Source organism: Xyrauchen texanus, chromosome 7, assembly GCF_025860055.1.
Source record: "Xyrauchen texanus isolate HMW12.3.18 chromosome 7, RBS_HiC_50CHRs, whole genome shotgun sequence".
In the NCBI taxonomy this organism is placed as follows: domain Eukaryota; kingdom Metazoa; phylum Chordata; class Actinopteri; order Cypriniformes; family Catostomidae; genus Xyrauchen; species Xyrauchen texanus.
The window spans coordinates 37,564,716-37,591,219 of NC_068282.1; the positions used below are offsets into that span (position 1 = coordinate 37,564,716).

A 26,504-nucleotide genomic window follows, 5' to 3' on the forward strand; every position below is an offset into this window, starting at 1 on the left:
TTACCACAATGCAGTGGACAGTAAATCATTAGGGAAGCACGACCTGATCATCAGGTTCCTTAGAGGTCATGCCTGTTCCCCTCATGGAATCTCTCCATTGTCCTCTCGGGCATTCGGGGACCCCCGTTTGAGCTGCTAGATTCAGTCGAACTAAAGGCCCTCTCCTTGAAGGCAGCCCTCCTGATCGCGCTCACTTCCATCAAGAGGGTTTGGGACCTGTAAGCGCTCTCTGTCAGCAACACTAGGCTAGAGTTCGCTCTGTTAGACTCTCACATCATCCTGAGACCCCGACCGGGCTATGTGCCCATGGTTCCTATGACCCCATTCAGGGATCAGGTAGTGAACCTGCAAGCGCTGCCCCAGGATGAGGCAGTCCCAGCCTCAGCTTTGCTGTGCCGTGCTTGCTTTGCGCACCTATCTGGATCACACATACAGCTTAAGACACTCTGAGCAGCTCTTTGTCTGATTTGGTGGACAGCAGAAAGGGAACGCCAGATCCAGGCCATGCATCCTCATGGGCACTGGCCAATGGCACCTCTCTAGCAGACTTCTGCAAAGCGGCGGGCTGGGCAACACCCAATACCTTCGCAAGATTTTACAATATCCGGGTTGAGCCGGTCTTGTCCCGTATTTTGACAGGTCCAAATGTGTTAAATTCAGTAATACGGTGACAACAGCTGGCCAGGTGTATCGCTTGCACATAACGCCTTTCCCCTCCCCCGAGGTGAAGACGTGCGCTGTACCTCCCAGTCGAGTCCACAAGTCACGGACCCTGGGTGTCCATCCTCCCTAGCCCTCAGGCTCCGAACTCAGCGGAGGAAGTTCGCAGACAGACCCACCGCAGGTACCGACTTGCCTGTGCTGGAATAGGTGCTCCACAGGTTATGATTATTCCAAAATCTCCTGTGATGTATTTTCCACGGTATTGTTCCCCTGTCGACGGACCCATGTCTCCCTTGGGTAGACCCATCGAGGCAGGACCTAGCACCGCGCCACTTCCATGTTTGGCTGGTAAGCCCATGTGACGTATTTGCCACATGTTAACCTTCCCTGTTGGACAGGATGTGGTCTCCGCGGGGTCTTTTCCCCCTGAAAGAATAGGATTGGAAAAGAACGCCTTCCCTGATGCGTGTTATAGCGTTAGATGGCCCCAGCCACATCTAACACTCTATGGAGAGAAAACATAGAGAGAGAAAAGTCTGCGGCTGGCGCTCCCAGGCTAGTTACATCCCTTCCCTCCCTCAGGGATGTGGGGAACTATATGATGTCTCTTGGGGCATTGGGGAAGGTTACGTACAGTCTGATGCACCTGCTATTTTCGCATGCAACCGATTGCTTGTACCTGCAGTCCACGTAACATGTTCAGTGTTGTGCAGTTTTTAAATAGGGACCCCTAGTGTCACTACATCGACACAATGTCGAGTGAGTGACAGAAGGGGAAAGTCTCAGTTACTGTCATAACCTCCGTTCCCTGATGGAGGGAACGAGACATTGTGGCCTCTTGCCACAACACTGTACTAAGCCGCTAAAATGGCCGGGACCTTACTCTCGGGACCTCATCTGAACAGATGCACGCTTCCCTCCTTTTATACCCATGCAAATTCTGTGTCACTACATTGACACAATGTATTGTTCCCTATCAGGGATCGTTACCAACTACAGTTGATTTTGATTTTAAATTAGCAAGAGCAGTGGTTCTCAATCTTTTTTGTAAGAATGCCCCTTCCCCCACTTTAATTTTACAGTTTTGTTAATAAATTCATCAGGCTTACGCATCACGAATGTGAGACCAAGCCTTGCGTTACTTAAATTCAAGCAGATGGAGGGCTATATATGGGGCATATAAAATGAAAATGTGAAGACAATAATAAAAGTGACGTTTTTATTATATTTTCAAAATAAGTAAAAAGACCAATAATATTGCATATTTTGTCCCACTGAAATGCTCATTCTAAAGTACGGCATTCATTTTGAGTTGGATGCAGATGTACATTTTCTGGTATTCACATCAGTAAGGTTATCTACAGTATAACATCTAAAAAAGTAAAAAGTTAACACCTAATTTATGTGGCTAAATTATTCTGACATGACTGAGTTGGAATGCTTTTCATCAGGTCCTTATTGATTCAAATTAGTCATCTCTTGAAATTTCTGAAGGCAAATAAAACCAGTGATATTTTCTTGCACCCCAAAAATATATTTTAGCCTGATTTTTAAGCTAAAGGATTGACACATTTAGGAATGATGCATATCTATTTCATCTTTTAAAATGTGTATTTTGCATTTGCCCTTATGATAATTTAAATGTATTTATTTATTCATAGTTGTAACACTAGTGTTTGTAGACCATGGTAAGCACATGGAAGCATGGATCTTCACAACTATGGTTAGATGTAACATGATTTCTATAAAAACAAACTAATAATAATTATATTACTACTGTAATTATAAACAGTAGGCCAACCCTAAACACATTTATAAACAATTAATACAATATATAAATTTTATAATTTGTAACAATAATTAATTATATTCTCTCAGTCCCCTAATGTAGACTATTACATATTTAATTGAGTTGGAGTAGTGATATGATCATATTTATCATGAGTCTATTTCTGCCTATAGTACAGTTACTATAGAGTTACTATAGTGAATTCAAGGGTGGTCATGTAAAATTCTGAGCTGAATTCAAATGGTTTCCAAATGGAGAACTGGTATATTCCAAGTCTAGATTTTTTTATGCAAAGAGGAACTTGACGATTCCTCTTTTTTATTGATTAATATGACTGATAAACGCTCCCCAATATCACCCTCCTCTCCACTTATGTGCTCTCAGCGCCCTCTGGCATCATTTGAACACCCCCTGGGGGCGTTACCACCCCTGTTGAGAAACCCTGTGCTAGAGAATTAAACATTTTATTGTATTATTGTGGCAGGGCGAAGGGCGGGGCCGGGTCGTAATTGGTAAATGGTCTGCACTTGTATAGTGCCTTTTTAAGTCACAATGACTGTGACTCATTCACCCATTCATTCACCAATGGAGGCAGAGCTGCCATGCAAGGCACTAGCCTGCCATTGGGAGCAACTTGGGGTTCAGTGTCTTGCCCAAGGATACTTCGGCATGTGGAGTCGTGTGGGCCGGGAATCGAACCACCGACCTGCTCTACCACCTGAGACACAGCCACCCCAACGTCATGATCAGGCTAATCAAGACTTAGAGAGGGATAAAGACTGACTGGAAGCTGCAGTGTAACAGAGAGAGAGATTTACAGACAGCTGTCCGACACCTGTGTGTGTGTTTTGTCTTTTTGTTTCAGTTTTTTATAAAATTATTATTTATATTGTCAAGCCAATTCTCGCCTCCTCCTGTCCATTAATCCCTTTACAATTATTTTTAAGAAAAGAAGCACAAAACAATGTAGCTACTATTTGCAAATGTGTACATTTTACAAATCTAAACAGACAATCAGACAACTGCCCTTTACTTTAATTGAAATAGTTTATTTTCTTTTAAAAACTAATTTACCCTGGTAACCTACTGTACATAAACAGCCATGGCTGATGGATAGACTTAGCTGTAGTGCATAGATCAGCAGGTTAATTGCACCTGGGTCGGATCATGAGTTTCAACTGTCACTAATGAGTTATTTTAGCAAAGGCAAATATAGCACAATTCCTTTGTATATTGGTAGTGAAAGAGTTATTGTAATTTATATATAAAGGCATTACACACGTTCCTCTCGCACTGAGAATGGCTGTTTCTCTGTTTGTCTGACTGATGCTCTGCTGACTGATGAAATGAGCAGGAGGAGTACGCCAGTAAGCAGGCAGAAGAAGGCAGCAGTGGGAGCCAGCATAAAGGAAGGACCATAGTGCACGCTGAGCTGCAGACTGGGACAAACTAAGCGTCTTCGCTGAAGGCCATATCGCTCTAAAGAATCTGAGACATGCACCCACACAGCAAACAACAGTACTACAGACCAGATTAAGACACCTGCAGGGGGAGGGAAAGAAAGATCAAGTAAAAGATTTTTAAAGCTTATTTTAGAATAATGTTTAAATATAAAATCTCTTAATATAGTTTATAGAATAGTTTATTATCTTAGCTTTTTTCACCTCCAGTTATAAAGAGAGCCCCTCCAGCCTCATAAAGGCGATGGCTTGTCCCTGAGGTAGCACAGATTGTGACAAACCCTCCAATCATCACAGAGATGACTCCCAGCATGAAAATAACACACCAAAAAGCCCTTTGTACTACAATGGAAAATTGAGTTGGATTACTTCTTTGAAAATGCAATAAATGACAAAGCTTACAGTCAGGCATAATTTTAAATTATTGCTCAAGTTCTCACCTGTAGCAAAATCTGAGTTTAGAAAACTATTGGTACGTCTAGAGAGAGGAGCATGAGACAGGTAGGCTAGCATGCAAACCTTCTTGGATGGTTGATTAGCTGGAAAAAAAATTTATAGGTATTTTTACATTAACCACTTGTTTTGGAAGAAAAAGAAAATCAAAAGGGCCTTTTAAATTGGGAAGCCTTTAGCCCTTTTGTATCCTATACTTTTTACAGTGACTGTCCCCCTGTAGTAACCCAAGGTTAGGTACAGTATACACACACAATCTAAATCATCATTAAAATGTATTTTCATTGACAAAATGTAATCTAATAGCGATGATCTAATTGTATATTTTTGACCCGCATATACATTGAAGAGGGGGGAAATAGCTTTGCCTTTAAAGATTAGGTATCTTTATAACCTATTTGAATGTTAGGTTTTTAAATGTTTTATGCATGAAACCAAGTAAAAAATAAAGATTTGACCTACTGATCCAAAATGCCAACATGCTCTCCTGCTCTCCATTTGAAACCCTCTGGTCAGAACATCTCCAAAAGAGGCCCTCATGATAGAACAAATAGGTGTTCTCAGCCTGGTTACTGCCATCTGGTTGCACGTGTGATATGTCCTAATATAACATTGATAAAAAATAAAATAAGCAAAGAAATAAATGATACTATTTATAATTATTTATAATATCTTAAAGGAGCACACAGTAACTTTCCTCTTTGTGTCATCTTGGACTTATAGTGACACCTAGCGGCTTGGATGCAGCATCATTTAAAATAAATAGTTTTCAGATGCCATTGTAGAAATTTTGTATTCACAGTCAGCCATGATTATTTTAATCAGTGAGTGAAAGTGTCAAATAACAGGATGGTTACTGAGAAGTTACTGACGGTTACTGAGAAGCGAGTAGTATTTGGCTGCTCATGTGATTCTAACATGTCAGCCCCCATGTGCGGACCTTCTCCATATAGAATAAAACTTTTTTATAGCTTTTATAAGGTTACTGACATGACTGGAGTCTTCATTTTAATGTTAATGGTCATGATTTCCTACATTTATAGCAAAATTACAATTCATGTCTTTACTGAATGCACCTTTAAAGGGATAGTTCCCAAAAAAATAGTTTTCACTATTTTACACTCATATGCTTATTTACCCTCATATTGTCATATTATGGAAATGTTTTATTCTCCCGAAACATTACTTTTGCATATGTAACCAGTCCAGTCCAATCCCTGGGAAGAGAAATTGGAAATGGTTCGCTGGGCTTCATTTTGCTATATTTAGCACTTATAGTTTAAAAGAACCACCCGCTGTGGTTCTCAGCTGTTTATTTTTTTATTTGTTTTTAATATGACATCTCTGCAGCTTCCATGGCATTGTGGGATGGTAAAGTATCCATTGGATGCACACTTTAGAATGTCGCCGGATGTAATTGGTCATCCGGTTATTTCTTGCCTACTGTCTTATAAATACTGAGGATTCTGACATCCTCTACATTTATAGACTGCTTTTGGCTTACTCTATAGTAGCAAAGTATATATATTCTGATGCTGCCAATGGGCCTCATTCATGAAACATGAGCAGAACAAATCTTTGTGTAAATCGTTCATAATGCCTTTCTCACGTAAATTCTCGGATTCATACGTTTTCGTATTTTCAAAATGTTAGTTGGTACGAACAGAACTTACACTAGCTCCCAACCAAATGTAAATCCTGCATAAGACATCCGAAAAAATAGAAAAAGCCTGCACATTGTCGTATAGCTTGAAAATCTATATATAGCATTTCTGTCAAAGACCTTCTTCAGGCATTCTGTTAATTCCTCTGAAGATTCTTCCAGTTGCAAATAGCCTATAGGCCGATATCTGTTACCATCATGATTTAACCAAGACGTTTCGAAGATGATGCTGGCAGGGGCGGGCCACTGGGTTTGTGGGGCCCTTGGCGAAACCTTGAATTTTTTTTTATAGAAAGCACTATAATTTATAGCTTGGTAGATGACAAATAACGTGTCCATTAGGTTAAATGTGCATGCATAAGGGAATATGTGTATTTTAGGTGCTGTGACAAATCACAATTTTTTGATCATCTTTCAATTTTTTTCGATAAGTATAAATAAACCAATGTCTCTGAAATGATATAGCAAGTATAATAATTACTGGGTAACATTTTACAACAAGGTTTGCATTAGGTATCATTAACAATGTATAATAAACATTTTCAGCATTTATTAATCTTGGCTAATGTCAATTTATAAAAATACAATTGTTTATTCATGTTAGTTTATATTGTATTAACTTCTATTAACCTATACAGTTTGTAATGTTATAAATTGACAAGTATATGTAGAAATTAAAATTAACTAAGATTAAGTATTGTTCATTGTTGATTCATGTTAACTAATGAAGTTAACTAATGTTAACTAATGAAGTTAACTAATGTTAAGAAAAAAACATAAGTGTTACCCATAGTATTTAATAGTATAAGACACTGCTGACAATGCTTGAAATTCAGTTTCAACTACCCACATATGTGTAAATGATTATATAGAGCAACACAATCAGTTAAAGCCAGAACATGTTCAGAAATGAATAGAAGTTAAAACATCAGGGGAAATCAGGTAACTACAGCAATAAAATTACATATTTTAAATAGGGCCTATAAACACAACACCTCAAAATACATATTTGTATCCAAATGTAAAGCATAAGCGCATACCTCTTAGGGAGCCGAGATTTTTGAAGATATGATGGTTTGTTTATTTTATTATTAATTGCTCATAATTTTCACTCTGAGTTTTTTGCGTCTGTATATCGACAGTGTCTGAATTTCTTCCCCAGATTATTCTTGAAAAGCCCTAATGATTTGACAAGTGCTGTTTCTGCTATCCTTTAAAAAAAATTGTTATGTTTTGTCTTGTCTATTCATGGTATGTCTTGTCCCTGTTCTTTCTCTTTACTCTGTCGCCCTCTGCTGGTCTTCTTTGGTTACTTTTCCTTTCCTTTTTCTCCTCCTCCAGCTGTTCCTCATCTCCCCTGAATACCTCGTTAATTCTCTTCCCACCTGTTCCCGTTTCCCTCCGATTAGGTCTCTACTTCTTTCTCTGCTCTTGCTGCTTTTTTTGTCTGATTCTCACTAGAATTTCTCAAGCAAGAAGCAAGCTACTGTCTCGTTTGTCTCTGTCCGAGTCCTGTCCTGTTGGCATCCGCCTGGCAACGCTATCTGTTCTCTGCTAATCGACCCGATATTTGTATTCTGTCCAGTTCGCCTGACGCTGCGAGAAGAGCTGGTAACCACAAGTGTTTCCCTTGACCCTTGTCTACCCTTGGGAGACCTGCAGCCTGTCGCCGCTCACTGCTACCCCCGACTGCTGCGTTAAGACGCTCTCTGAAGCAATCTTAGGAATTTTCTGTTTGTCATCGCCCTCCCTGCGGGTTGTTTGTGTTAGCCGTTTCCTCTCAAGGAGAAGATTTGTGTTTTTCTTTATTGCTTCCCTGAACTGTCATTAAAGACTCTATTTTTGTTATATCACTTTTGGGTCCTCACTTACCTGCACAACAGAAGAATCACACCACTATGGAACCAGCGACTCCGGATCCGCTCCAGTCAGCTGTCGAGTTCCAGGGAGCGATGTTAAGCAGACACGAGGTGGCGTTATCTGCTGCGCGACATGCCGTTGAGACCCTGGCTGCGCAAGTCTCCGGTCTCACTAAACAGATACATCTTCTTCGCCTCGATTCACCGGTCGCCCCCAGGGCTCCCGAGTCTCCTGAACCCAGGATCAATAACCCACCGTGCTATGCTGGTGAGCCCACAGAATGCCGTGCGTTTCTCACCCAGTGTGACGTTGTTTTTTCTCTCCAGCCCACCACTTACTCCCAGTGCAGAGCTCGTATCACCTACGTGATATCTCTCCTTTCTGGACGGGCTCGAGACTGGGGAACGGCATATCTGGGAGGCGGAGGCTGAATGTACTAACCGATATCTGGACTTTAAGGAGGAGATGATACGGGTTTTTGACCGTTCTGTTTTTGGTGAAGAGGCTTCCCGGGTCTTGTCTTCATTATGTCAGGGTAAGCAATCCATTACTGATTACTCCATTGAGTTTCGGACTCTTGCTGTCTCCTGTGACTGGAACGAGCCGGCGTTACTTGCCCGTTTTCTGGAGGGTCTCTGCGCGGAGGTTAAGGATGAGATTCTCTCCCGAGAGGTTCCTTCCAGTGTGGATTCCGTGATTGAACTCGCCATTCGCATAGAGAGACGGTTCAACCTTCTTCGCCGAGCTTATGGAAGAGACTCCGTGTTCGCCGTTGCTCCCCTCTCCGCAGCATTACCATCTTCCTCCGCCACCTTGGATTCGGAGCCCATGCAGCTGGGGGGCATCCGCATTTCGGCTAAGGAGAAGGAGCGGAGAATCACCAACCGTCTCTGTCTCTATTGCGGTTCTGCTACTCATTTTGTTACCTCCTGCCCAGTAAAAGCCAGAGCTCGCCAGTAAGAGGAGAGCTACTGGTGAGCACTACAACTCTGGTCTCTCCTTCGAGGTCTTGCACTACCTTTTCAGTCCATCTCCGCTGGACCGGTTCGTCAGCTACCTGCAGTGCTTTGATTGACTCTGGGGCAGAGGGCTGTTTTATGGACGAGACCTGGGCTCGGGAACATGATATTCCTCTTAAGGAATTAGAGGAGCCTACGGCCCTGTTTGCCTTAGACGGTAGTTCTCTCCCCAGGATTCAGTGTGAGACGCTACCTTTAACCCTCACTGTTTCTGGTAATCATAACGAGACCATTTCTTTTTTTATTTTTCAGTCACCTTTCACTCCTATTGTTTTAGGCCATCCCTGGCTAGTTCGACATAATCCCTCTATTAATTGGTCTAATAATACTATCCTTTCTTGGAATGTCTCTTGTAATATGGAATGTTTAATGTCTGCTATCCCTCCCATTTCCTCTGTCTCTTTTTCACAGGAGGAGCCTGCTGATTTGACGGGGGTGCCGGAGGAGTATCACGATCTGCGGACAGTGTTCTGCCGGTCCCGGACCACTTCTCTTCCTCCGCACCATTCGTATGATTGTAATATTGAGCTTCTTCCGGGAACTACTCTGCCCCGGGGTAGACTTTACTCGCTGTCGGCACCCGAACGTAAGGCTCTCGAAGATTATTTATCTGTAGCTCTCGATGCCGGTACTATTGTCCCCTCCTCCTCTCCCGCCGGAGCGGGGTTTTTCTTTGTTCAAAAGAAGGACGGGTCCTTGCACCCCTGCATTGATTATCGAGGGCTGAATGACATAACAGTTAAGAATCGTTACCCGCTTCCTCTTATGTCATCAGCCTTCGAGATCTTGCAGGGAGCCCAAGTTTTTCACTAAGTTGGACCTTCGTAGCGCTTACCATCTCGTACGCATTAGGGAGGGGGACTAGTGGAAGACGGCGTTTAACACTCCGTTAGGGCACTTTGAATATCGGGTCCTTCCTTTCGGTCTCGTCAATGCCCCAGCTGTCTTTCAGGCACTGATAAATGACGTCCTGAGAGACATGCTGAACATCTTTGTTTTCGTTTACCTTGACGATATCCTGATTTTTTCGCCGTCACTCCAGATTCATGTCCAGCATGTCCATCGTGTCCTTCAGCGCCTTTTAGAGAACCGTCTTTACGTGAAGGCTGAGAAGTGCACTTTCCATGCCTCTGTTATTTTTCTCGGTTCTGTCATTTCTGCAGAAGGTATTAGGATGGATTCCGCTAAGGTCCAAGCTGTTATAGATTGGCCCGTACCTAAGTCACGCGTCGAGCTGCAGCACTTTCTCGGCTTCGCTAATTTTTATCAACGCTTCATCCGTAATTTCAGTCAGGTGGCTTCTCCCCTGACTGCCCTTATGTCTGTCAAAACGCGCTTTGAATGGTCCGTTTTCCGCCCAGGGGGCTTTTGATCTTCTCAAGAATCGCTTTACGTCCGCGCCCATCCTCGTTACTCCTGATTTATCTAGACAGTTCGTTGTCGAGGTTGACGCGTCAGAGGTGGGCGTGGGAGCCATCCTTTCTCAGTGCTCTCTCTCTGACAACAAGGTCCACCCTTGTGCTTACTTCTCTTATCGCTTGTCGCCGTCTGAACGTAACTATGATGTGGGAAACCGCGAACTGCTCGCCATCCGCTTAGCTCTAGGCGAATGGCGACAGTGGTTGGAGGGCGCTACCGTTCCTTTTGTCGTTTGGACTGACCATAGAAACCTAGAGTATATTCGTTCTGCTAAACAACTTAACGCGCGTCAAGCTCGTTGGCTCTGTTTTTCGCTCGATTTGAATTTGTTATTTCCTATCATCCAGGCTCCAGAAACACCAAGCCTGATGCTTTATCGCGTCTCTTTAATTCTTCAGAAGTCTCCACGGACCCCGAGGGGATTCTCCCTGAGGGATGTGTCGTCGGGTTGACTGTCTGGGGAATTGAGAGGCAAGTTAAACGAGCGCTCGCCCCATTCTTTTCGTTCCCGCTCCGACTCGCCTGGCCGTCCTTCAGTGGGCTCACTCTGCCAAGTTGGCTGGCCACCCCGGCGTTCGGGGTACGCTTGCCTCCATTCGTCAGTGTTTTTGGTGGCCCACTCGGGAACGTGACACGCGTCGTTTCGTGGTGGCTCGCTCCGTCTGCGCGCAGACTAAGTCTGGGAACTCTCCTCCTGCCGGACTTCTCAGACCTCTTCCTATCCCTTCTCGACCATGGTCACACATCGCCTTAGATTTTATCACTGGGCTTCCTTCGTCGGCGGGCAAGACTGTTATTCTCACGGTTATCGACCGGTTCTCTAAGGTGGCTCATTATATTCCCCTCGCCAAGCTCCCCTCCGCTAAGGAGACGGCACAAATAATCGTCGAAAATGTTTTCAGAATTCATGGCCTTCCATCAGACATCGTCTCGGACAGAGGTCCGCAGTTCACGTCTCAATTTTGGAGGGAGTTTTGTCGTTTGATTGGGGCTTCCGTCAGTCTCTCGTCCGGCTTCCACCCTCAGTCTAACGGTCAAGCCGAACGGGCCAGTCAGCCTGTTGGTCGCATCTTGCGCAGTCTTTCTTTCCGTAACCCTGTGTCCTGGTCCGAGCACCTTCCCTGGGCATAATACGCCCATAACTCGCTTCCTTCGTCTGCTACCGGTCTGTCTCCTTTTCAGAGTAGCCTCGGGTACCAACCTCCGCTGTTCTCGTCTCAGCTCGCCGATTCCTGCATTCCCTCCGCTCAGGCTTTTGTTCAATGTTGTGAGTGCACCTGGAGGGGTGTCAGGTCAGCTCTTTGCCGTTATAGGGACCAGACTGTGAGAGCTGCTAACAAGCGTAGAACTAAGCGCCCTAGATATTGTCGTGGCCAGAAGGTATGGCTCTCCACTCTCAACCTCCCCCTTAAATCTGCCTCTCGTAAATTGACTCTGCGCTTCATCGGTCCGTTCCGTATCTCTCAGATCATTAACCCCGTTGCGGTGCGACTCCTTCTCCCCCGCCACATTCGACGTGTCCACCCGGTCTTCCACGTCTCTTGTGTTAAGCCCGCTGTTCGCGCTCCCACTCGTCCCACTTCCCCCCCATTCTTGTTGAAGGCGCTCCTATCTACAGGGTATGCAAGATTCTGGACATGCGCTCTCGGGGTCGTGGTCATCAGTTTCTGGTGGATTGGGAGGGATACGGACCAGAGGAGAGAAGTTGGGTCCCCTCTCGGGACGTGCTGGACCGTTCGCTTATCGATGATTTCCTCCAGAGCCGCCAGGTTTCCTCCTCGGGAGCGCCAGGGGGCGCTCGTTGAGGGAGGGGTACTGTTATGTTTTGTCTTGTCTTGTCATGGTATGTCTTGTCCCTGTTCTTTCTCTTTACTCTGTCACCCTCTGCTGGTCTTCTTTGGTTACTTTTCCTTTCCTTTTTCTCTTCCTCCAGCTGTTCCTCATCTCCCCTGAATACCTCGTTAATTCTCTTCCCACCTGTTCCCGTTTCCCTCTGATTAGGTCTCTACTTCTTTCTCTGCTGTTGCTGCTTTCTTTGTCTGATTCTCACTAGAGTTTCTCACGCAAGAAGCAAGCTACTGTCTCGTTTGTCTCTGTCCGAGTCCTGTCCTGTTGGCATCCGCCTGGCAACGCTATCTGTTCTCTGCTAATCGACCCGATATTTGTATTCTGTCCAGTTCGCCTGACGCTGCGAGAAGAGCTGGTAACCACAAGTGTTTCCCTCGACCCTTGTCTACCCTTGGGAGACCTGCAGCCTGTCGCCGCTCACTGCTACCCCCGACTGCTGCGTTAAGATGCTCTCTGACGCAATCTTAGGAAGTTTCTGTTTGTCATCGCCCTCCCTGCGGGTTGTTTGTGTAAGCCGTTTCCTCTCAAGGAGAAGATTTGTGTTTTTCTTTATTTCTTCCCTGAACCGTCATTAAAGACTCTATTTTTGTTATATCGCTTTTGGGTCCTCACTTACCTGCACAACAAAAATAAGCCTCAAAGACTGAAATAGCCACAAAGCAACTTATTTCCTGCATTTCTGTCAGGTGTGCATGTGCGTTTTTCAGCAAGGTGTGCGATCAGTGTCTAATAATACTGTGAAAAGAAGCTGCATTCCAGATCCCAACAATGCTTTGAGTTATCAATAAATTATGCAGATTAGTGTGTACTGCTTAACTTTACTTCTTGCTGATTTTAGATACACTGCTATTTTATTTGTTGTAGCTTTCAGTTCTTTGTCTTTTTGTGATTATTCAGAGCTCATTTTATTCTTAAAGTAATATGTTGTTTTTCAGAGAACCAGAGAAGGTTAATGGTGGTAGTCATCCTTCGGACGTGAACTGAAATTTTTTTACACTCATGTCAAACCACTTTTATTTTCTTCTTGAACTGTTGGATTCACAAAAGAGTGTCATTTGACAGCAAAAAAAATGCGTTGACAGTAAGTCCTCACTTTCTTTGAGACTTGTGCCTGCTAAATTAAAATTTTACAATGTGAATGCACTTCATTCATAAAAACGATTTATTACTGTTCCAAATAGACCTTATTATATTAATTATATGGCATTTTCATGGGTGTGGATAATGATAATCGTGAATGAACATGTCTGTTTGGATTTCACTAACATACACACATTTTACCCAAAAATCTGGGGAGTATTATGGGTTTGTGAAAGTTTCGGGAAGGCTCATTTTATGTGCAAATTACTCAGATTTTCCTCATATAGCCTATTTACGAAAGTTTCATGAATGAGGCCCAATGTGTGTAAATGTATTGATACATACTGGTGCAGTTCATTATCATAAATGCAAACTATAAAATGTGATACAAAAAGTAATTACAGGAGCAAAAGTACTTACAATTCCATTTTGGCTTTCTGAGTACTTTTTGTACTGAGAATTTTTTTCCGAAGACGGTTGAATCCACTAAACAGTTCTGCCACTTTTGGGCATGGTATTTCAGTGCAAAAACCTGTTTCTTATTTCCTAACCAACCGGAATCTAGTTTATCCAACACAATCAGCACTAAAATTATGCTGCATCTTAAGTCATTATCATTCCTTTCCATTCAAACACACCTTCATTCTATGTAAATAAATGTTATTATAGTTTGCGCTTCATTAACAAAAAATATCTTGCCTTATGAAAGCAGGTGGTAAAATATTTTTTATTTAAAAGTTATGTTAGTGTAAATTGTCTATCGATCATATCAGCAGCAATTCATCAATTAATGATCAAGTGGTGTGATATAACCTGGCATATATCCAGTTGTGCAGTGCAGTCAAGTCCACTTTCGGCATGTAAAAAAGATGATGGTGTAATAATCACGGTAGTCAGTGATTCTGTTCAGTCATGCCAAACTGTGTCACATAATGGTGGTCTGCTGCATTCTCTGCTATGGAGTGCAACAGTTTGGTTCCGGAAGTAAAAATTATAGATTGAAAATAGATTTTCAACGATAACTTATAAACCTTTAAAAACCGGCCTACTGTGAGCTCTGAGATTTTTTATTGATGGTATATATCTTTGTTGAAGCCATCAGTCAGCATTATTTCAAAATAAAATTTAAATCATGTTTAATAGCAGACTTCCTGGTGAACAACTACACTACGCATGGTGCAGCAGAGAAAGATTCACCAGTGAGAGAACCCCGGCCAACAAAATAAATATCTCTTTTACACCTCTTTTTGTGTTTCAAGCGAGAAAGAAAGTCATATAAGGTACTGTTACAGTTTTTTTGCTTTTGTTTCAGTTTCAACATTTTTAACAGTACTGAAGCAAACAAATATTTGCCCCAGTGCAGAACAGGCTTAATCTTAAAAATTCGAATGGTTTGTCAGCAGGCTTATTTTATCTTCATATGCCTGGTGTAACACGGATAAGAGCTCTGAATCTGTGAAATCTCTCATAATGTCACTATGCACATTTTAGAGTCTTATCAAACACCTTGTTTCAGTAGTTTTAGCTTTTTAACAAATGGCAAATATCTCCAAGTCTAACCTCTTTGACTTTCCATAGTCTGGAAACAGCAGCATCACCTTGTTCACAAGATTCAGATGCCAAAAGCCAGTAATCAGACCCAAGAGATCCCAGCAGGAACATTGAACTTACAGCTCCAAAGCACCCAGCCAGGAACTGTAGCACGTCCAGACGCATGCCTGCTAAACAACTATTTTCTGCCAGTCTTGATGTCGATTTTAAACTCTCACATTTCCTGCTGGTGTGTGATACCAATAGTATTTGGCTGGGTTGTTCATTATTTTCCTCCATTGTCCACATTATTCCTTATTTTACAATCAATATGGTGTGTTCTGTCTCTCACTGTGTAGCCACTGTGCAATGACTAAAAAGGACCAGACACAACTATTCTTAGAGTCCAGCTGTAAAGACTTATTTTAAAACAGAAGTGTTATCAGTTCAGTTAAATAATTTACAGGTAAAGGTCTAGTTATAAGTGATTGAAGAATCCCGTGACTGTAGGATTTATTTTATTTAATGATTGTAGCACCATGTGGTTTTATGTTACACTGCAATCAGAGCATGTGGGATTTTCATAAACTGAATTTGGTGGGTACTGGTGAGGTAATGGTATAGAAAATAGATTGTGTCATCATGTGTTCCTGGAGTCAGTATTTAGTTACCTTCTTTAATAAAAATAGCTGTGCCACAGTGAAAAGTGTATTTAACTGTGAAACAGATCTTACCATGTCTCAAGACACTAATGTCTTAATTAAATGCATTCATGTTCTAGAGAAATACATTTAAAACTGTATAATGTTTTTTTTTTTTTTTTGCTGCTACATCTGAGAGAAAATATAACATGACTGTCATCACACACCAGATACCAAAGCAGTAAATCAGCCCTGTACAAACAGTAAGATAACTAAACATACACAGTGCTGGGTAGATTACTTCTGAATTGTAATCCAGTACTGATTACAAATTACATGACTAAAATATAAATCAGTAATGTAATCTCTTGGATTATTTGTGTGGTAATCTAATCTGATTGTTTTTTAGTTATCTCTGGCCTTGTAAATAATTTGGTGTCTTTTGTGAATTAACTCTTATAGTGTTTCATGGACACTTATTTTGAAAATGTTTTACTTTCCTGTCATTCTCTTGCCCAGGTGTTTCTAGTTTGTCAATAGAATCATGTGTCTTTAACCCCTCATGTTTCCTGTGTTCATTGTCTGGTCTTGTCCATTCATGGCTGTATCGTTGGTCTTGTTTTGATTCTTGTTTCATTGTGTCTTCGCAATCTTGGTTCAATAAACACTGCACTTGGATCCTATTCCTTTGCTCTCCGAGTACTGGCATAACAGAAGACCATTCCCCAAAAATATGGAACCAACAGTGTAACTTTTGTATCTCGGGCAAGGGAATGAATCTATAGAGGATTATACAAAACTTTTCTGGGCCCTTGCAAGCTGTGTGAACTGGGGACACCTTGACTTGAAAGACCACGTATGACCTGAATGAGCCCATTAAATCTTGTCTGCCAGGAGGCAGATGTAGTTTTACCTTTGAACAATGCATCAATTATGCCCTACACCTAAGCTTCTAACCCTAAATGGTGGAATACCAACCTACTCCTCTTGTGGCTCCCAAAGCTTCCTCACCAGAGGCGGCATCCAGCCAAGGTGCTCCCAGCCTTGGTGGTCCCAGAGATTCTTTTATTTATTTACATTTTTTTAACCATGCAAATTGTTACAGTGGACCAAGAGGTTCATGGTTCTGTTGTATTTCCCTTTTCAGAGTCCCCTAGTGCCTTGACTATTCTAGAGTCCCCTAGTCCCTTGACTATTCCAGAGTCCCCTAGTCCCCTGACTATTCCAGAATCCACTAATTCCCTGACTATTCTAGAGTCCCCTAGTGCCCTGAATATTCCAGAATCCCCTAGTGCCCTGACCATTCCATTGTCCCCAGCTGCCCTGACCTCACCCTCTGAGTCCCCAGCTTCCCTGACTTTTGTAAAGTCCCCTAGTGCCCTGACAATTCCAGAGTCCCCAGCTGCCCTGACTATTCCACAGTCCCCAGTTGCAATGACAATTCCAGAGTTGTAAGCTTTCCTGACCTCGCCCTCTGAGTCATCCGCTGGCTCCGCCCTGGTCTCTTGGTCATCTGCCAGCTCTGCCCTGGTCTCGTGGACATCCGTCGGGATTATTAAAGATCACTGGCTATGATGTAGACATAGTATTTCACAGTTATACAGTACATCATCAATGTTCAGTTACTTGCATAATTTCTGGTCATGAGAAGCCATGGTCTAATACAGGGGTTGGCAACTTATGGCACACATGTCAGCATTGGCATGCAGAGGGTTAATCACAAGCATGCCAGCAACGGTAAGAGAGGAGTTTTCATGACCTGAATGGGAGGCTAAACTAAAAAATGTAAATGTGACAAGACTACAGTATACCCAATAGACTTGTGCAGCACGTGCAAGCCATTCATGCATCACAAGCCTGCAGAGCTTCATGTTCCGTTAATCACTAGAGTAAACATGCCCCCTTTGCTTCAGTCAGGCTGTGTGGATGACAGCCTACATTCCATGTTTCATTTGTCAGAACAACACGATATGTAATAAGGAAAACACCACTATTAATGCTTCAGATTTCAAACACGGCATACAGGCACAGCCTCCTTAAACTATGGTCACACTCAAAATTAAATCAGTCTATTCAAAATATAAATTAAACCTGGAAATAAAGTTTTAGGTGCGATTCAACAAAAAGGTTAAAAAAAAATTATTGGCATTTGATGCGAGAATGGCTTGCACATGCAGCGAGAGTCTCATCACACTTTAATACTGTTTAGCCTCCCATCCAGCTGATGAAAAAATGCTGCATGATCATGAGGAAGGATTACATCAAGATGTAGATTGGAATGCAGGTGCAAAAAAATATCATATAAATAAAATAGCCAGCTCCCTCTCTCGCTGTTGCTTGCATGCTATTGATTACAGGATTACATTAACATAATGACATGTCGGCACAGCCTTTGACCAGGAGAAAAAAAAACACCTCTCCATGTCAAAAGGTTGCCGACCCCTGGTCTAATCGTTTGAATAGTGCTTTTAGCACAAATTCAGAAGCCTGAAACGCAAATGCATTTCAATGGTGTAAAAATACAAAGGCAGGTGTATTTTTTCCCCCATGATACTGATAGAACTTTAGGCCCTCCATCAAAGACAGGCTAAAATATGAATGAGGTCTTACAAGCATTTCTTATGGGAGAGTTTCTAGAATTATGAACAGGCACCCTGGAGTGCTTAAAAATACATGGTCTTTCACCCGCAATTTATGCATTACAAACACCATCAATATGTGCTTCCAGATCAGATCTGTTATATTTGTGAAAAAGCGTCACAAAAACAAAAAAGTTATCCCAAAACCAAAAGTGTATTCATTTAATTTTTGAATCTGAGTACATAATTAATTTGTGAAACGTCTAGGTTATGGATGTAAGTCTGTTCCCTGATGGAGGGAACGAGATGTTGTGTTGAAGAAGCGACACTAGGGGTCTCTCTTGAGTGCCGAATATACATCTGATCTATGAAATAAAGCCAATGAAAAGTTGGCAGACAGAATTTGCATGTCCCGCCCCTGGACATACGGGTATAAAGGCGGGGAAATATGTCTGTTTCATTCAGGATTTTTCTAAGTAGCCAGAAATGGTCCAGCCACAACTGTGGCTCAGCTCAGCGACGTGGCCGGGAGGACACAAGGTCTCGTTCCCTCCATCAGGGAATGGAGGTTACATCTGTAACCTAGATGTTCCCCATCTGTCGGTCACTTCGACGTTGTGTCGAAGAAGCGACACTAGGGGTCCAATTTAAATCACGCCATGCGCTGAGCCGTGTACCTGTACTGCTGACACAGGAGCTGACAGGTACTTGAAGTGCCAAAAATGCCAGCTGTATCAGACTGCACGTACCCTTCCCCCAATGCCCCATATCCTTATAGTTACCCTAGACAGGGGAACAAGGCGACGCTTGCCAACCCGAACCTAGCCGGGCCTCTTTTCTTTCTATGTTTCTCGCATAGAGTCAAAGGTTGGGGCCATTACATGCATCGGGGAAGGGGGTCTTACCCAGTTTCCTATTCTTTCAGGGGGAAAAGACCCTGCGTAGACCACACCTGCCCAGAGAGGGGGAGGTAAGAGTGGTGACATACACCACATTTAGCTCACATGTGGGAAGTGGCGCAGTGGTAGATCCCGCCTCTTCGGAGGGAGGAGACACGGCGGCCACAGACACGGCGACCGGGGTGCAGTGGGAACTGCCCAAGGGAGACGCGGGTCCGCTCATAAGGGGACCGTACTGCGGAAAATACACACAGGGGGGAAGTCCACGTAGGAGCCCTGACCTGTGGAGCACCTATTCCAGTACAAGGTAGATTTGAGTACCCACAGTGGATTGGGTCGGCGAATTCCTCCGCTGAATTGTGGACCCAGAGGTCTAGGGCTAAGTCATCCAGGGAGCCGAGTGAGTGGGATCACCTGGGAGAAAAAGCGCACAGTTTTACCTCAACCAAGGGAAAGTGTGCTAGGTGCAAGCGATCCACCCGGTCAGTCCATCGGCGTGTTACCAAGTTCTACTGGCTCGGACCTGAGAAAAAACGGGATGAAACTGACCCTGAGATTGTAAAATCTCACAAAGGTATTAGGTGTTGCCCAACCCGCTGCCCTGCATATGTCTGCCAGGGAGGTGCCTCTGGCCAGTGCCCATGAGGATGCAACACTCCTTGTTGAGTGGGGGGCATGGCCTGGGTGCAATAGGCCACTAAAATGGCGTCAACCACCCAGTGGGAGAGCCTCTGTTTGAAGACAGCGCTCCTTTTCCGCTGTCCACCAAAGCAGATAAAGAACTGCTCAGAACGTCTAAAGCTCTGCGTGCGGTCCAAGTTGGTACGCAAAGCACGTACCGGACACAGCAACGAAGGGGCTGGGTCTGCCTCCTCCCGGGGCAGCAGGGCCGTCTTTAGGGAGAGGGTCCTGAGTCCAACTAATTCTAGCGGCTTGAAGGGGGGGTCTCTGAGAGATCCCAGGAGGGGAACAGGCTTGGCCGGGAGGGATTTTACCTCTTAGGAACCTGATAATCAAGTCGTGCTTACCCAAAGTCTTGCCGTCTACTGCATCGTGGTGGGCTGCGATAGCAGCTACATACACCTTCAAGGTGGAAAGGGACATCCTCCCCTCCAACCTCTCCTGCAGAAATGAGAGCACTGACCTGACTGCACACCTTTGAGGGTCTTCGGCCCGAGAAGAACACCAATTCGCGAACAAGCGCCACTTTAGGGCATAAAGTTGCCTGGTAGAAAGGGCTCTGGCTTGGTTGATCGTGTCTACGACGGCAGGTGGTAGATCAGCTAGGGGCCAAACGTGGAGAAAGAAGGTCTTTCCTGAGGGGAATTTGCTAGAGAGGGGCTGTCATGAGGAGTACGAGGCCAATAGGGAGCCACTAGAGTGGCTAGTTCCTCATCCTCCCTGACCTTGCACAGCACCTGTGCAAGAAGGCTCACTGGGGGAAATGCGTACTCGCGCAGCCCCGTGGACCAGCTGTGTGCCAGTGTGTCTGCCCCTAGGGGAGCCTCTGTTCGGGCATACCAGAGCGGGCAGTGGGAGGTCTCTTGTGAGGTGAACAGGTCTAATTGAGCCTTGCCGAACAGTTCCCAAATCAGCTGGACCGACTGGGGGTGAAGCCTCCCCTTTCCACTGCGCAAGCATTGTCATGATAGTGCGTCTGCCACCACATTGAGTTTTCCGGGGACTTGAGTCACTGCTGGCTCCAAAGGAGGAGACGACGGGCGAGTTGTGACATATGGCCAGAGCGCACACCACCTTGGCGATTTATGTACGCTACTGCGGTGGTGCTGTCTGATCTGATCAAGACGTTTTTGCCCTAAACCAGCGGGAGAAACCTCCGCAGGGCAAAGGATGCCATATGCCCCAGGAGCCTCTGGAAAAGTTTTAAAGGGACTTTAAGCACTGACTGCGCATGCTCATTGGTGAGGCAGGCTGACATTGAGACTGAGTCTAACTCCATACCAAGAAAAGAGATGCTCCAAACCGATGCTCCGAACCTGGGAGCATCTCTTTTCCCAGTTGAAGCCCTAAGCGGCTGAGGTGCCTGAGCACCTGGTCACTGTGGGTGCATAGTAACTCTCGGGAGTGGGCCAGGATGAGCCAGTTGAGTATGCGGATGCCGGCTTCTCGGAGCGGGGTTGCCTCTGCGACCTTCGTAAAGATGCGAGGGGACATGGACATGTCGAAGGGGAGGACCTTGTACTGATACGCCTGGCTGTCGAACGCAAACCGTAGAAAGGGTCGATGTCGAGGCAATATTGAGACGTAAAAGTACACTTCCTTCAGGTCTACTGCTGCGAATCAATCTAGATGCCGGATGCAAGTTAAGATGTGTTTTTGCGTGAGCATTTTGAATGGGAGTTTGTGCAAAGCCCCTTTGAAAACTCGCAAGTCCAAGATCGGTCATAAGCCGCCGCCTTTCTTGGTACGATGAAGTAAGGGCTGTAAAAACCCTTCTTGATCTTGGTTGGAGGGACAGGCTCTATCGCGTCTTTGAGTAAAAGGGTCGCGATTTCCGCGTACAGGGATTTGGCATGTTCGCCGTGTACTGCGGTAAAGCGGACACCCCCGAAGAGGGGGGGCCTGGCATACTGAATTGAATAAACGAGTCAGATGGTCCTGGCCAGCCAGCGTGACGTGTTGGGAAGTGAAAGCCACGCATCCAAGCTCAGTGCTATGGGCACTAACGGGATGATTATTATTGACGTACCCGGAGTGGCTTCACAGCGGGGCGGAGCAGGTAGTACGGCATCAGAAGTCAAAGGTGCGTCCCGAGGCTCTGGTGCTGAGAAAAGAATCGAAGCACTTACCTTGCTTCACAGGAACCCCAGGAACCAATCATCCAGCCGCGACGGCTGTGGGGAGAACGGAGGGTTCCAGTCCAGCCCCATGCTGGCGGTGGCCTGGGCAAGCGTTTCAGACATCTGGGCATCGGCCTCAGCCTGGGTGTGCTGGCCCGAAGGCGGCAGCCCAGACGAGTCACCCGCGTCAGATGCCGGACCGCTCTCCGTTGCACCGGCGAGCTTATCCAGCTTGGGGGCTCCAGAGGATAGGCAGACTGGCTGTGAGAAGAGCTGCTGTTGCCTAGAGCCTGGACGGGAGTCAACGAGCATGGGGGGCGGGTGGTTTGCAGGGGCGTACCTGGCAAAACCGAGCCCGCTGCCATCCCCAGATCGGCTCCATCGCTGGCCGTGACGTCCTCAATCCCGTGGGAAGAAGGAATGATGCGGGGGCTGGCTGGAGTGGCGTTCCTTCGATTGAAGGAAAGCCACGACCGCAACGTTGCCATGGTCATGTTCTCGCAGTGAGAACATGAAACATCCACAAACGCTGCCTTGGTGTGATCGCAGCCCAGACACGAGACAGCGCCTGTGGCCATCTGAAGCGGAGAGCACTCTACCGCATCCAGGAACTACACAGGGTTGGAAAGGCATCTTTATAAAGACGCATCCTGAAAAGAACATTCAACGCAGCTGTTTATTGCTCTTTTAGAGGAAGTTACTCTTTTAACAAAACACTCTTTTTAGGTTTTGTGCTGTCGGAGCGCAGAGAGGCAAACTGCACTGCCGTGCAGAAAAGGAGAAAGCCGCTTACATGCGCCGTAGATCCAACAGCAGTATCGCTCAGAGGTAGAGGAACAGGTGTGTGACTTGCAGCTCGCTGCATACACGACCATCGGCTCCGAAGAAAATTTTCTGAATGAAACAGACGCATTTCCCCGCCTTTATACCCGTATGTCCAGGGGCGGGACATGCAAATTCTGTCTTCCAACTTCTCATTGGCCTTTTTTCATAGTTCAGAGGTATATATGGCACTCAAGAGAGACCGCTAGTGTCGCTTCTTCGACACAACGTCGAAGTGAGCGACAGACGGGGAACTCAATTTTCTGTTCCCTAACATAATAGTTTTCCAAAGTATTCTGTACTAAATGGTGTTTTTGAAAATCTTTGTAGAAAACCTATTACTGTGGACATTGCCTATAGATTAAGATTGTCAAGTTTGTGAAGAGAGCCAAATTGGTGTCTTGTGGTTCTGTCTGTGGCAACCAGTGTTGGGTGTAATGCATTACTAAGTAATTAATTACTGTAATTAAATGATGTTTTCTTTGAAAAAATAGTAATTAGTACAGTAATCTAATTACACTGTAGAAGGTGTAATTAGTAGTTAGTAATGAATTACTTTTTTTAGAGTAACTTACCCAACACTGGTGGCAAGCAAATGGTGCCTCAAGTATCTTTTCATTTCTATAGTTATAGTAACCCAGAAAGAACAAGAAAGGTGGATAGAGTTGGATAAGAACAAACAGTATAAGATTAAACAATTTACAACAGATTAATATAAATGTTGCCCTGTATGTTTTCCCACAAGTTCAATATAATAACACAGGGTCACCCTTAGGAAAAAAAAAATCACATCTGAAATCTCTAATATATTAATGGACTACTTGCACTGATCCTCATGACATATGTCCGCTTTGAGATAGTGTGGCCCGCTAGTTTCTGTTTAAATCCGTTTACATGAGCCGTTGTTGCCTAGTTCCCGAAACGTCACTTAAAATGAGTGTTCGCAAGTGGATTTTAAATTACAGACCTTTTCAGAGATAGAAGAAGAAATATTATGAAAATTACTATGTACAGCTTCTTCTTTTGTTTTTCTCCCCAATTTGGAATACCCAATCCCACAGCTTAGTAGGTCCTCGTGGTGGCACGGTTACTCACCTCAATCTGGGTGGTGGAGGACAAGTCTCAGTTGCCTCCGCTTCTGAGACTGTCAATTTTTACATCTTTTCTTATGGCTCAATGTGCATGACACCGCTGAAACTCCCAACACGTGGAGGCTCATGCTAATCTCCATGATACACGCACAACTTACCACGCACCCCATTGAGAGTGAGGTTTCCCAATGTGACACAATTTGGTTGCTTAGGAGACCTGGCTGGAGTCACTCAGCACACTGGGTAGAGTTTCTTCAAAATTCATTTGAAGAACAGTTTTCCAAGCCGATCTGAGAATGGCTGGTACAGTATATACTCCAATCTAAGCGCATTTCACAGTTTTTCCTCACAATGAGGTAAATGTAGCAGACATTTAACAACAGATCAGCTGGAAACGCAAATGACAAACAGTGTCGCCAACTATTTCTCATGGGAAGTTGCCAAAGGCTCGCTGAAATGTTGCTAAAAGTAGCTAAATCACGTGATGAATTAATTTATTACATAATACATCAAATTTACATATGTAATTGAACTGCCGTAAAAACTATGGCAATTCTTTAAAGGTGTAAAACCATATGTTTTTTTTTATCTAATGATTTATTTAATGACTAATGTATTTAACTACTAATCAGTTAGCCATCACTAATTTAACTTGTCAAACATTCAGACAGAGGGGAATTTCTATTTAATTTATTTATTTTGTTTTGTAATTAAACTGCATTATTGAACAATGACAAAGCCCAAAATTATCCTAGCAATAGCAACCAGGGGTAGACAGCGTTGTAGTGTTGGGGATGTTTTTTTATTATTTATTTATAAGCATGAATCTATATGCCTTGTAATGCCTCAAGTGGAGGTGGAGATAATATGTAATGTATCATTAAATTTTTTTGAATATGTTCATATCAATAATCCTTACACTTTATTATAGATCAGGGGTTGATATCTATTCCATTCTCTTTCTCTCTCTCGACATGCTAGACAATTTCTCAATACTTTTCTATCACTGTAGGCTTACTTATCTTTTAAAAATGGAGAGCATGCACGTGAATTGAGGTTGAGATTGTCATAAAAAAATACCAACAACAAGTAAGCTCCTCAGTCAGTCGATTTATAGAACACCCTTCTGCACATAAATCCATCTCCTAATGGCATGCACGTCTATCATATTACTTTAAACACACAGGGCCGCGAGAAAACTGTGAAAAATGAGACATATTTCATGCTAGGGCTGGGGCACGTTCAATCTCAAAACGGTGTTGCTATGGTTTCCAGGTTGAACGACATGTTTCCTCTAAATAAATTTTAAAAGTAGCTAAATTTGTTGTTCGGTGCTTTATGAAGAAAAAGTTGCCAGGGCAGTCTTAGAAGTTGCTAAATCTATCAACAAAATTACTAAGTTGGCATCCCACTTTACTTTAAATAGCCACTCGCTAACTCCCCTAAGCACTTCCCCTCAGGGGAATCCCCACCACCATTTTGGAAGCTGGTTTCACTTCGTTCAGTGAGTGAGGGAAGTTACTGCTGACAGACCCTCAACCCCTCGATTTTGACAGAGAGAGCGAGCCTACTCTGATGTACGCTATAGACAGCTCCATATCCCATAGTGCAACTGGACTATCATGTGACAGCATATCACACTTAAACCTCCCTACCCCCACACAAATCTAATGTATAATGAAATTGAAGTTAGGTCAATTAAGCAGTTTAGAAAAGTTATATTGCGATTTACTTGTAGCAACCTTTGTAGCAATCTGTAGCAATCTTTAGCAAATCTGCTTGTCACACACCTTATGTGTTCATTGTTATGTTACCATTTTCATTTTTGTAAAGCTCAATGAATCCTTTCTAATAATTAATTCTAATAAAAGCCTAATAAGCCTCTGAAATTACAACTAAACTTTACCTGAATCTGTGGTTGCATCAATCTCCAAAAACTTTTTCTCAGGTGCAAAAATCCCTTAACAACAGAACTTGTCATGTCATTTTACATTCAAAGCTTCTATTGAGGTTTAAGAAGGAAGCGTCTTATGTCTATCATCATATTTTACAACGTCATCACCCTAAAAAATGTAAAAATCCTCGAACAAAATCCTCAATTTGAATAAAATAGAATAATATGGATTAAATGGAGCACTGAGCGCCAAGCGAATGTAGATAGGCCTACATAATATGATATTTTTAGTAATATATAATAGTGTAAGAGCTGCTGGACTGCCCCAAAAGAGCAAAGTTTTTCACCACAGTGAAAATGTTGTTTTCGAAAGTCTAAACGCCAACATACATGGATTGAAGCAGAATATATAGTTAGATAAAAAAATGTTGTGAATTTTGGAAATTATTACATCTATCTTTTTTCAATATATTTTGACTTTTGGACTTCACAACGCTCTGGAGTTATTGGAAATGTTTGCATCACATGAATCAGATACAATTCTTTGCAGCCACCACTGGAATCAAAATCCAAGAATAAATGGATACGTTATGTTAGGATTGGTAATAATAAACATCATAACAAGAAATTTAAATTCGAATGAATGTGAAAATGTATTAGTTCATCGACAACAACAGAACCTGCTATTGTAGCTAGTTACAGATACATATTCGATTATTTATATTATATTATTTTCTTTGTAAATAAAAACAAATCTTAGGATATAATAACTTATAAAAACATCACCAATATGCTTTTCAATGCATAGTAAAATGAAACACATATAGGCCTAACACAAAATGGACAAAACAGTTAATAAAGAACTAGAATATTTGTTAAACTGTGGGAAAACTGATTTAGAAAGCAATATTTGTTTTACAGTGAGCAAAAATATCATGCTGTAAAATAATAATGAAAATATCATGCTGTAAAATCATAATGAACGCATTTTCC

General features: G+C 43.4%; 1 protein-coding gene across 2 annotated transcripts; it reads right to left on the reverse strand.

The window, feature by feature from the left end:
* Positions 1–3,531: 3,531 nt before the first annotated feature.
* Positions 3,532–15,126, reverse strand: LOC127646376 (transmembrane protein 182-like). 2 transcript variants are annotated; one of them, XM_052129956.1, is made up of 5 exons: positions 14,815–15,126; positions 4,828–4,966; positions 4,353–4,451; positions 4,117–4,254; positions 3,532–3,994 (listed from the first exon to the last, which is right to left on the reverse strand). In XM_052129956.1, the coding sequence occupies exons 1-5, from the start codon at positions 15,091–15,093 to the stop codon at positions 3,726–3,728; spliced, it is 924 nt and encodes a 307-aa protein (XP_051985916.1). In that variant the 5' UTR covers positions 15,094–15,126; the 3' UTR covers positions 3,532–3,725. The 2 variants fall into 2 exon arrangements, with proteins under 2 accessions (XP_051985916.1, XP_051985917.1); XM_052129957.1 differs by lacking the exon at positions 4,353–4,451.
* Positions 15,127–26,504: the final 11,378 nt, after the last annotated feature.